General features: G+C 38.4%; 1 protein-coding gene across 6 annotated transcripts in view; it reads right to left on the reverse strand.

Moving 5' to 3' along the window:
* Positions 1-13,375, reverse strand: part of adgrb3 (adhesion G protein-coupled receptor B3) — a 130,359-nt gene that overhangs the window by 72,451 nt on the left and 44,533 nt on the right. For all 6 annotated transcript variants that reach the window (XM_069658179.1, XM_069658180.1, XM_069658183.1 and 3 more), the window contains 2 exons: positions 7,434-7,544; positions 4,802-4,963 (listed from right to left, as the gene is read on the reverse strand). In XM_069658179.1, coding sequence (XP_069514280.1) covers positions 4,802-4,963; positions 7,434-7,544 — 273 coding nt within the window. The remainder of the gene's footprint in view (positions 1-4,801; positions 4,964-7,433; positions 7,545-13,375) is intronic.

Raw genomic sequence — 13,375 nt, forward strand, 5'->3', positions numbered from 1 at the left:
TCTTGCATTGTGTCTAAGCTGTACTGATTCAGGTTGACAGATGGCCAGTCTTATAGAACTGCAGAACATATTTGCAATTGGCTCAAAGTTTTACTTTGTAGAAGGAAATGTGTAAATGTGAGTCATGCAGTACTAAGACACCTCCTGTCTCGTCTTGGCCCTTGTAGTGTTCCTCCATCTACACAGTGATATGAAATGATGAACATGCTGCTTCGAAAAATGTAATAGTCTACACTCTGATATTAGTTTCTTGAGGAACTGCTGGGTTTTGATCCAAGATATAAAGTGCTTATAATAAAACAACTCAAGGCGCCTAAATGAGCTTTAAGGAGATGTAAAAACGTATCAAACCTAAATCACACGGCAACTTTTTTTTAATATCAGAAGTATGTGCCTTCTTAAAATATGTGCCACTGACAGAATACATTATAGCTGCAAAATCCTTGTTTTCTAATCTGGAACAATGGCTTCACAGGGAACTGCTGTAGGGTTAACAGGCTGATGTAGCTACAGTCAGGCCTATACATTTCAAGACTGAGGCACAAAAATAAAAGCCAGAATTAATGGACGTGGAAGCAGCATTCCTGAAGGTCCTTTATCATCTGTTGATTACAAATGAGATGTTCGAATGTGTCCAAGGGGATCGGATGGTTTGTCTACTCACAGCTTGTGCAGAGGCTTTAGGTTCCTGCATTACAATGGAGAGACCTTAAGATCAGTTGCAGAGTAGTTGAATCTTAGGATCAAGCCCATGGTCGGTCATGAGGCGAGCCACCGTCTGTCCTAGCCCCTGCCTCCAGGCGCTGCTTTGATGCTTTTAGCTAAGTGTCCCGTGGTGGCCGAAGCATTTACTTTGAAAATTTCGAGTTCAAAGCAGGCAGTCTCCACAGCTAGTAGCAATGATGGAATAGGATTCTGCTTCTTTGTGTGTGTTTTTTTCTCAGAACTGTGGCCATGATTTACAGGGGCGGCTATGAGCACTCGTACTGTGCTGCTAGAGGTGAAATTCTTGGACCCGCACAAGATGGTGGACAAGCAAATGCTCTGCCAAGAATGTTTTCAACAATTTGTTATTAGCTGGGATTTGAGTAGCCGCCTCATAACAATCCAGTGAAGTTTTACCCTTCTAGCTTGTTAGCCTGCCTTTTGTGCAAACCTGTATTCATCATACAGTATATTTTTTGTTGCATAGTGCAATCTCTTGCTCTGTTTGATGTGGTGTCCATTAAAAACAGAGTGAAATCCAGCTTATTGCAAAGCTGCAGTTCAAGGCTGTTGGTTTGTATGTAAGCACTGGGAAAAGGAAGGATCTTTGGCACCTGCAAGTCTTTGTAGGTTCAGTTTCTCTAAGAAGCCACTTCAGAAGTCATGTCCTTTTTTCCCATTTTGGGAACTTAAGATATTGGATTTAGTTTTGCTCTTGTTCTACTCCTGCAATAAATATTCACTTAATAAATTTGAACATTCCTATTCAAGGTGCAACTGTCTCAAAGGCAAAATTTAATGTTTTACATTTATGTCTCAACAGAAAATGTCTGTTCTACATGTACAAGGATCATCATGTCTTTAGTGTCTCTTATTGGCTAACAAGAAAAGCCAGAAATTCTTCACTTGTGTTGTTGTTTCTGGCATGTGAAAGTTTTAGACTGGACCTCTAGAGTTTCTACTGATAAATGATTATGTAGGCACGCCTTTTGTTGGCAAATGCTTTGTTAATACAAGGCTCTTGCTGCTAATGCTTATTGTTATTGTCTAGTGTTTCCTGTGTATTTTGGAAGAAAATCACTGCTAGGCCTATATGTAACCTACCACACTGGGGTATAAGTAGCAGGTGTTCGGTACAGCTAAAATAGAATAGTAACTTTAATTTAATTTGAGGCAAATTAATATCTGCACAGTATTTTAACTGGCATTATTCTTCCCTAAATTCGATGACTAAAGTACTATGAGAGGCTTAAAAGGGTTGATGTTATTCAGTCTAAATTATAAACTGTCAGCAAATCCCATGATAAGACCACAAATAACAAATTAATTCTACTTACAGAAATATCCTGAAGTATCTTGGTCTTCCACGCCACATAACTCGTTTAAAACCCATTCAAAACTCGGACAAGAGACAGCCCTTGCAACTACGTTGATATACAAGGTTAGCTCTGTTTACACTGCGGCTGCGTTAACGTCTGAACGGTCGGAAGTGTGGCACAGACGAGTCTGCGCATGCCCGGTAAAATGGTTCGTTACATCGCTTTGCTAGCTTAACGAGCTCAGAAACGGAAGAAGCCAGCAGTGCTCACTGAAATGGAGAAACAACGCGCAGATTCAAAGGTATGTCTCAATTTATGTGTTTTTGACAGTTTTTGATGGCAGAGGGTTTCAATTGCTTGAAGTTAAATCAATTTAAAGAGGTAAACAGAAAGAACTACATGGCAGTAGTACTTAAGCAGTGCCTTATCTTGACAGCCAGCAATTGTCAAACATAATTACTTTATCTAAGAGTGTTGTACATCTCTGGCTAAGAACAGTTAGCTGCCTTTTTAACGTGTAGTATTTAAGTGATATGGAAGCCCGTTTCCGACATTTGGATTTAAAAAAAGGTCCTGTAAGTATATTAACATGTAAGTCGAAATAATGTGATAATAAGTCAAAATTTTGAGAACTAAGTCACGATATTGAGATACTAAGTCAAAAATATTGAGATAATGAGTCATTATTTTGAGAAACCAAGTCATTATATTGAGATTCTAAGTCATTATATTGAGAAAGTATCTCAATAAAATGATTTACAGGACATTAAAAAAAGATTATACTGAATGCTGATGCCGACCTCGTCACACAGTACAGTATAAGAACTACTTCTGGCACTATTGATGTAAATCAGATATTAGCAGAATAGACTGGGATGCTTCACTTTTGCAGAAAAACTGCATCAGAATAGATTAAGAGAAGGAAATACAATTTCCACTGATACGATTGGTTTGTTTGAAAAGGGGCACTACAAAAACATTGTTTCTTAAAGCAGACAAGTTGTTGTATTTTCACAGACACATTGCGGTGGATGAGCGGCATCACAACTTGTTTGGAGGCCCAGAATTTCTGACAGAATCCTTGATCTCAGCCTGCAGCACCTCAGCCAGTGTTCACAGATGATGTTGGTGTTTTCAGCGGTGGTGATTGTAAGGTAAGTTGCGTTTTAGACTGGAAGTGATCTGTCTTTAATTGAAGTATATTCTTTCTAGAGATATCCTCCCCCCTCAGCAGAGTACAGACAGTTCGTAGAAAGCAAATCGATCTGTCTGCCTTACAGAATATTAGATATAGACTGTGTTTCATCTGGCACCATTCCATGTGGGATTCTTTGTGTTTTATCAGTTTGGTTCTGTAACAAATGTTAGAGCTATATTGTTTTTTTGTTTTCGTTTTTGGAGGCATGCTTGGAAAAACAAATCCTTTGATCCAAGAGCTAGGTTTTTCATATAAGTAGGTAAGTGAAGAGAAAACCTGTCATCTTCAAGATGTTACAGGGAATTAAATTTGACGACATTGTATAAGTACAGCGCATTTTATATGGTCTAACTGTCATCTCATATCTTACTCAAAAAATAAGGAATAGTGACATTATAAAAGTATAAATGAAAAATCTAAATCTAACCCTGCCTATTATTTTCTCTGTTACGCTTGTTAAAAAGTCTACATTTCTTTAAAGATGTTTTTATGGCCCACTTATTAGGTGATAAGTTCTGGATCCACAGTTAACCATGAGTTGAGGCCTAAAGTCTGCAGGTCTTGAGATAAATCAAGGACAATAATGTATTCACATGGGAAGCTCTAGAAATTCGGTTTCTGAATTAATAATTATTTTGTATGCAAATGAATGCATATACCTGGAATTGGGCTGTGTAGCTTTTTCCCCCTGAGAGGTAGGAGCTTTAATGCTGTCAGAGCTTAATATTAATGGCCATAGAGCAGTCACACCAAGATGATATTTTAGCAATTGCTCTTTTGAAAAGACTCTCTTTTTATCTCTGCAGTGTCCACTTAAAAACTGCCAGCCTCCACATACCTGGTCTAAAAATGAAATACAGTAAATCAGAAATCAGAATGTCAGAGGATGCTGCTCACTGTGTTTTTGATCAGCCATCATTACTTCAGAGTTTGTTCAGATCTCCTCAGCACTACACTTAACAGTGCCATCAAATATCTTGACGAAACATGAGTTCAGAGTCTCATTAATAAATTAACATATTTGCCTGTGTAAACAATCCCAATTCTGGATAGTGGTGATTTGTTTGGAACGACACCCTGTCCTACCAATTTCATACAGACAAACATGAGCGCGCTGCAATCACCAGTCAGAAAAGCGTCTGATGCTGATACCTGACTACCAGTGACTCATCTTCGCTGCCATCACGGGTTGGGGAAGAAATGCCTTACAGCGTGTTTGAAGAAACGCTGCCTAGCTATTTTAAAATGCACGGCTGACCTTCAAGGAAATGAAGCTGACAACATATCTACTGCTCCCCGAGCTCCGTGCAGAACCACATGTCATTAAACCATTTCAATGCTGATGAATTGCCTTACAGTTATATGAAATGAGAAAACAAAAGTGATAATGAAAAAGAAAAAACAACATTCACAAAATAACAACAAAGAAAGAAAGCATCAGATTATAATAATACCTGCAGTAATTAGAACAATACATTTTTAAATATACACACGTTTGTTAAAACACAACAATACATTTCCTCCCATGAACAACAAATGTGCAAAACATTAATATTCAAGAATCTGCGGCTAACACTACCTGGACAAGGGGCAGTGTTATTGCAAACCCTTGATTCTCTTAAAGGGCCGCTGCAGTGTGTTCCGTATGGAGAGACACATGTTCTTGTTCGCACCTGCGACCCTTGACCGCATGTTACAGAGCATGAGCTCCACTGGGACCACTCCTCTGCACCTGATTCACCTGTGTGGGAGAAGGGTGACACTAGTTAAATGCAGCAATATGGTCCCTGGGCAGGGCTTACGGGACAGGGCGGGGCAAGGTGGTGGGTGGGGTTTAGTAAAAAGGGGAGGGGCCAACATGGGTCATGTTTGGGTAAAGTGAGGTCTTTAGGAGATAAAAGAACTACTGGACAGTCTACTGCCATTATGTGATCTTTCATAAACACTGAATTGGCAGTTCAATTTGTCTGGCTATTGTTGCATCCGTATGCAACTCATTTTGTGTCTGCAATCACATGTAGTTGCATTAACCATTATCCTTATTATGTAGTAGAGATGTGTGAATTTCCAGCAAATTTATATGTGCATTTATGCAAAGATCACAGAGACGGCATAGCTATGATATATAAAATATTCAACAGACTTCAGGGTTGCATCTTACTGTTTCATTTCATCTTTGAAAAAAGAACTCATGCATTTCAGTGAACACAAAATTATGTTTAAACAAACCGAGAAAATCACCATAAACAAACAAAATTTGAGAAGAACATGATGACATGCAGAAGGATGACATCTGAGAAAGTAAAATGGAATTTAATGGGTGTTAGTTCAGAGAGAGGTCTGAGATATGGGTTCCCTTGCACTGCAGCAAACTATCTAGTTTCCTTGACAACAGTGGAGCAAATTCTGTATTTTAGACGATGGTTTCAAATACTTTAAATCCATCTTAGCCTGTTAACTCCCAGGGGATGAGGAAAATGAGAAAGTTAGCTGAATTTATTCAGCAGATCACAGCCATTTTCACGTGTGTGTGAATGTGGCTCAAAGCTTTCATTATATTCAAATTTCAATTGTTAGTGCCCAGAAGGAAACGTAACAGGTAGTATTAAAGCCGCAGAATGAGAATGGATTCTGTTGCTATTGTGCAGGATTTTGCACCTGCACGAAGGTCTTGGCAAGCAGACATTGAAGTAGTTTAACTCTGCATGCAGACATAATGTCATTAAAAAAAATCATCTTGGGAGGAGATAAGTAAAGATAAGGACCAAAGTCTTAGTAGCTCTTTAGAGAAAGATTACAGAAAATAAGAAAAAAAACATTTGGCCTTTCTAACTTTGTGCTCAAAAAGGTTCAAATATCAAAAAGCCATGAAATACTAAATAAATCTCTATATTATGAGGAGGCAGTGGGGTGATTTCCAAAGCCATGGAAGCCTAAATGAAAAATACGAATCAATTATTTGGTGACAAGTTATTGGACAATCAAATCCCTGCATCAGAATAGTCACCAAATAATTAATGTTTGATTATGTTAAACCCTCAGGTGAAGAAATAAGTGTAATCAAGGCTTTATGCATTGGAGGACTAATTTAATTCAAAGACCAAAAAAGTTTCAATCGCAGCTCTGAATACATTTATGTCATTGGAAGTCATCAAATCTTTTCAGGGTTTTCAGCAAAAAAAGCTCAATCTCATATCAAGGTCTCATAGGTTCAGCCGAATAGGGATCTAAACCCTGTCTTAATTTTGCAGATCATAAAATAGACTGAAAGGTGGATCAATTTGTTAAATGAGGCAGTACAGGGAGAGTAAATTGTGTGAGAATGGGAAACAGAAAAGCACAGCGATGCGACTCGACAGGGAAACGACATACCTACAGCGTGTAAAATGGAGAGGTGTTAATGGGTATATGTTAGTAACGGTGTGTATGTATGGCGTGTTGCAAATTAAAATGGTAATGAGAGGAGTTTTTAAACAATGACAGCCATTTTAAATGGAACCACACATGAAAAAAATCAAAACATTTCCCAAAAATCAAAATGAAGAATAAAAAAAAATCTCAATAGCAGCTAGCTCTAAACCCACCCTCTGAAAGGAAGATAAAACACAACTAAATAATGAATGCAAAAGTAAAGTTATGCTTTGATATTGCTGTCTGATTTTATAAAAAAAAACTAAGGTGATGGGTTGTAAAAGTCATTATAAATTTAGATAATTTCAGTTTATTTATTGGATGTTACACTTGATTAAACCAAATAGCTTCCTTTTATCTCTAAGGGCAGCATCTATCAGTTTAACTTTTGCCAAGTATGTGTTTCATATTTGGCTGGAAGGGGTGGGTTTTTCATCGAATGACATTTAATTTATCATGCCTTGGAGGTAATGATTAACTACATCAGGGCCTTAGTTTTAAACCGCTGTTTAATTAATGTTCTATGAATATACTGTATGAGTAATTCACTTGCCAACTCACTATATGACAATAAAACAAACAGACCCCCAAAACCCAATTATGCTCTATATTCAAAGCAAATACTCAGAGAGAAATGGGAAATTTATCTTTCTAGTTCATATGTAGCAGTAGAGAATGAGTTGGAAAAAATAATAATGCAAAACATTTCCACTTAAAAGGTGCAGTACAAGAGAGAGCATGCATGATGAAATTAAGTTTAGTTAACAAAATAAAGTAAAGAAACATAACTATTGTATTACCAGTTTGTGCCATAAATTTAGCAGATTCAGCTTGCTCCTGCAGGGCCTTTGTGTCATGAACTGATCTTGGCCGCTGACTTTTTACAGTATGCTCTCCGATCATTCCATATTCTATGGGACAGAATAGAGGTTCATATGAAAGCTAGGCTTAAACATGATTTTCTGAGAACAAAAGCTTATTACATACTGTTTTTCAGGATGTTTGAAGCAACTGCAGTACATGGCTAGAAACAAAGACCACACAAGTTTGTATTTAATTTGTCCATTTACTCTAGGGCATAGAACAATGCAACGAATTTATAAGGGTGAGTTGGAAGTATTAATTGAGCTTGGAAGCACAGTGTAGACACATAGCAAACATGCAAATAAACTCACATTGTTCTTTTAAGACTCTAAAACCTTCTCACAACCAGCTCCCTCCCCCCCACCCGCCTGCACACCCGGAAAAGAAAAGAAAAGAAAATGAAAGTAAAAATGTGTAAGCCATCGGAAAGCCACAGAGGAGGGGGTCATGGACATAACATGCTATTGATCCACAGTTTCCTCAAAAGTTTCTCGTCTTTGTGGGACTTGTTTTTGGTGTACCCATTCCAAAATATTGTGAACCTTTTGTAAAATTCGACAAATGTATTCTGAGCTGTATTCATTACAAAGCATGCCCTCTTTGTTTCCCAGAAAGGGACAAAGAGCCAATGAGAACAATGTTCTGACGCCACACTGAGAAAAGTATTGCTGCCATATTGCATTTAGTAAAGAATTTGCATCAGCTGTTTAAAGTGAACCCCACACAATGTAAAACCACATTACTTAAAAAGCTCATGCAAATTGTTTTTGAGCTCTTGTTTTAATTGAAAACCTGCATTACTTTTAGCAGTGTGGCCCTAATGAGGTGATTATATCATTTGCAAATAGGCAATGCAGGTGATGCATCAACAACAAATTCACACATAGCTTATGTTAGTACATTAGACAATACAATGCATCAGCCATTGATAGAGAGGATGTTGTTTAAGTCGTTTGTTCTAATGTAGTTTGTGGCCTCCTGTGTTTCCTGCAGCAAACTGTGCGCCCAGAGAGACTGACCTCCCTCAAAGCAAGGCCTGAGGTAGGACATCTGCCATCTCATCTGATCATGTTCCACTGGAAGCTAAACTTTTAAGGCTAATTATTCGCTAAATGACTTGAAGACAAAAACAGACAGTTGTCTGATCCATGCATCATACGGCTGGCATTAACTAGATCACATCAACAAACATGTTCCATAATTGGATTAAGAAAAAATGAATTAATAAATCTCGAAGAGCTCAGATCTCAGAGCAAAACCGTGTTTGTGTTGGCCTGGAAAAATTAGAATAATGAAAAGGTAAAATGAAAGGAGAGAAAGCCGCCAGGTAGAAACAAACAGCGCAGCCTTTTGATGCTGATTGGGATCTTCAGAGCCATTTGTGCACAGTGATACAAGCTTCACAAGCATGTTCAAAGGTCTCTCAGCCTGGTTTGATCGTGCCCACATCTGTCTTGCTCAAATTAAGCAGAAAGCCCAGTGTGAACTTTGTGTCAGACAAAGAATGTGCAGGTACACTGATGGCTGGACAAACAGCAGGACGATGATCTAATGTTCACTCGTGCGAGGCTAACTGCTGCAGATACTTTGACATGTTATCTCTTCACTGTGTTTTGTGCTCTTCCCTGTGGTGTCTTGGACCATGAACCAATTCTCTATTTAGCAGAATAAAAGGTCTGGCTGATTTAGTCAGCCTGAATGTGTGCTACTTTGTGGCAAATAACAGAAAAAGCAGGGCGCACTGCTTTTTATTAATTTATAAAAGCCATGAAACAGTGTAGAGTCGCACTAGGCTTACTATTACTATCACTTGGCGTATTTTATTTCTTTTATTTTTCAACAACATTCAATTTTAATAATTCCAGAAAGAATAGAAAATATTCACAGAAAAAACCTGTCTAGTGTTCCAGCAGTGTTGGCACGAGAAAAAAAGGCAACGGCGTAAGGAGCTCCCTGTTTTCTAATTTTACATTTTGAAGCAAAGCAAATGTTTAAAAAAAGGTCAGTTCTTTTATCAAGACGGACACATATGGAGCTGGAGGCTGTTATATTCAATAATGTCCTTTTAAATGCTAATCAACCTGACTGGCTTCACAAATCATTGATCACAAGTCAAATCATACCTTTGAAAATGATTTGCCTCTGCAAAACATTGATCAACTAAGCCTATTAAAAAGTGATATAAGCCCTCGAGTCAATCACGCCTAATCTAATGCAGCTCTCTGCAGCTCATGATGAACAATACAACAAAAGCATTTCAACATGAAAGAGATTATAAAAATGTCATTAAGCCTGATGTCAGTAAGATACTTGGATGACAAACAGTCATTACAGCGGCGCACTGTATGAATCGAACTTCACACATTTTTAAATACAAGTGTTTCACCCTGATGGAGTCATCATTTCAATCTGATGGTTGAGTAATTATATCTGCATCAGTCTGGACAGGAAGCTATTAAAAATCCGAACCTGTTGGTACACAAATGAGAACTGTTTAATTTATTGCATAACAAGTCTCAGTTTTAAGTCCATGAGACTCTTTTGATGCAACAAAGGGGAGATGTTAATCCTTAAGTTGTGTTTCACAGAGCCGCAGGTAGAACGGCAAAGAGCGGGATGTCGAAATATGACACCAGAAAAAGATTGAGAAAAAAGCACATCAGTTTTAATTGAACTGCTATGGTTGTATCAGAGCCAATAGCTATATGATGGTAAACACAGTAGACGAACCCAAGTGTTAATAACTCCTACAGCAGGCTGCTGTCATTTGTCAAAGCAGCCAAAAAACTATGTGTCCTCAATGTATTACAGGGCAGAGAGCGCAGATGATGCATTTAGTGTGTCGTTAACGTTTCTTCTGTTTGAGACAGCATCATTTTTATCTTTTTAACTGTGAGTTTTATGTTTTCTTATTATTGATATCCAGCAACCATCATGCTTCAGCAGCAAAGAAACAATGTCACTCATAGAAATCCATCACTGTTAGCTTTCCTTCCTTTTGTGCAGCTACTTTGTTGTGCATGCAGATAATCTCTAATGGCGTGCATCACTGATAAGGAAGCATGCGTTTAGTGCTGAAAAATGAAAAATAGCTTTTCTACGGGTTGCAATGATAATGTCATTTAGAAGTAATGACTAGGTTGGCATTGCTTGCCTGAAAAAAATCAACATATTTATGGGAAATTATATTAATTCCCCCCCCCCAAAAAATAGGAGCTGAATTACTTATGTGACCTTGGCAGCCAGATCAGCAATAACCACGTTTTCCTCCACAGCAGGAAACACATTTTAACACAAGGTCAGAGCCATGCAGCTTGATCCAGCCATCATTTAAAAATCAAAATAGTCTCCAGGTCTCTGGACCGAATTGAGCAGACAGGAAAGAGCTACTTCCGAAGAATAGTTCTACAAACAAGTAGAACTGAAATCGTTTATGTCCAGTATGTTATCGATTATTGTAAACGCATGATATTAGCTTCAACTGAGGGAACATTTCACATTAAGAAATGACAGTGAGCATGCCATGAACGTTTGAGCAGACTCTGTAGATGCTGTAATGGAAATGTAGTCCGTTTAGAATGTACTGTTTTGCTGAACAACATGGCTGAAGACCATCATTACGATCATAACCTGTTATCATTCCTGAATAAAATGCTTGTCTTTTTATATAGATGCACTGTACAAGGAGAGGAAGCACTACTTGGCAGACGCATGTGGGTTATTGCTGGAAATTTTCTTAACCTTGCCTTTCATATAACCACATCAAAGTATTGCTAGACTAGAATGATGTCCTTTATTTCGTCTATACGATGTGTTTTCTTTCAGATAAAATTTCCACTCCATCAAACCAATTTGAATATTGAGGAAATGACTTCACTGTCTCCCTGATTATGATAGCATCATTGTTGAGAAAAAAGCGGTCTGCAGAATTACTGATAAACAACTGTCCAATAAATTGTTAGTTCTACAATGTAGGGGAAAAACAGTTACCTAATTCACAGGAAAAAAAGTGTATGAAGACACTTTTTTTCCTGTTTCTCACATGATTTACATTTTTAAAAGCTCCTAATTTGCTTAAAGATGCCAAATTAGCCCTTCATTCAGGAACACTTTGCACCATAAAACCTACAATTACTCCCAGTAAGTGCAAAAATAGATCTTTTTAAGGGTGCGCGCAAAGACGGCGTGCTACCACCATGCTGTGCCATCAGTTTAAATTGGCAGCCATTTTGCCCGCTTGTTAGGGATTATCAACAAATCAGGTGAGCAATAAATCAGTGAGGGATCAGATTAGGCTATTTTGAAACCTTCCTCCCAACTTTAAGAAACTGAAATGAGTCGAGCTGCTTTGCAAGTTGATCATACCGTGAGATATGTCTGGCTGCCCTTAAAAGGAAAGGAAAATAGCTCTTTTGTTTCAATCAGCTTTGGAAGCTGATCTCCAGGGGTGCATCTGTTAGCAAAGCCAGCACTGCATGCAGAATCAGAAAGAGCCAAAACAATGACAATCTTTGGCCAAAATGTCTGCTCAAATTTTTGGCTGTGCAGGCGCAACAAGCTAGCCACCGCTGGGCTGTGACCTCAGCAGGTGATAGTAAATGAGGATTATAACAGAAAGACACCAGGGCTCGGATTTTGAGGCATCAGTGTTACTGTATGTGCTGTGGCCCACACAGGCCTTCATCACAATGTCAAAGGTGTGCAAACACGGATAGTGCTGGACTGTATTTTCCTGCACAGGCCAGAGTATTTTTGAGAGCCAGCCTTCTGACCATCACAGCTCATTGATGCTTTCAAGCTAATTAGTGGCCATATTTACACAGATATTCACGCTTGATTTAATTAATGTCCCACAACTAAGTACACGGACTGAATATTGCAAACAAATAAAGAGCCTGCACACAATCAAAGAGAACGAAAGTTGCCTGGGTCCATGACCTTTGTCATCACCGAGGCTTTGATCAGCTGCATGCTGGGAATTTTAGGCTTCAACACCGGCAGCGATCACGCCGACCGCAGAGAGTCCAATGGACAGACAATGGAAGATATTTCACTTCCAGTTTCATCCTCACTGCGCGAACACGTTCCATGTGTAATTTTATTGAAAGGCAGTAAAAGCCAGCCCCATGTCCAATGACTGATGTGTCTAACCTTGCATGAAATGAGCCTTTACTCAAAGGCCCCTATGAGGAGCTTCTATCAGGACCGCTCCGCTTACTGCCCTCCATGCACTCCTGCCTGACTGACTGACTGACTGTCACAAATGTAGCTCTTAATGAGAGGCACTTCATTACCACTGCACTTTGAAGAGTGTGAATTCCCAAAATAGAGACAAGTGTATCGTCCACTCAGACCAGGAAGAGGGATACCTCCCTATCCGATGCCTGTCTTTGATCCATTTCTCAGCAGCTTAGCTACTCAGGCTGATTTAAATTTTAGGTCAAATGTAGTCATATTTCTGGGATGTAAGCCGCTTAAAGTACATTTTTAGATATATTGGACTTCTGTTTGAGTCATGAATTACAATGGGAATATATTTCAACCTAAAAAGATGTCAAACCATAATAGAGGACATTAACCTTTACAAACCGCAGAAATATGCTTTAACAGTCGTATTCCAATTTAAGTGCCCTATAAATCCTTGTTTGTACAAACAGCACCTATTAATTTGCATATCTCCTGGAGGCACTTTAACCGAAACATCAATGCAGAACATGATCAAAGCCTGTTCTAGCCGATTATGGATTTTGTCAATACAAAATGAAATTACAATTAACAACAGGTTTATTACAAAAAAGACAGAAAGAAAAGTTAATCTAACAAAAACACATTCTAGAAGAAAGAAAAGAGAAAATCAGTCATTATGTGTTACGGTGAA

The sequence above is a fragment of the Semicossyphus pulcher genome, unplaced genomic scaffold, assembly GCF_022749685.1.
Source record: "Semicossyphus pulcher isolate SPU_LCO1_2020_fin unplaced genomic scaffold, fSemPul1.0.p SCAF_12, whole genome shotgun sequence".
NCBI lineage: Eukaryota > Metazoa > Chordata > Actinopteri > Labriformes > Labridae > Semicossyphus > Semicossyphus pulcher.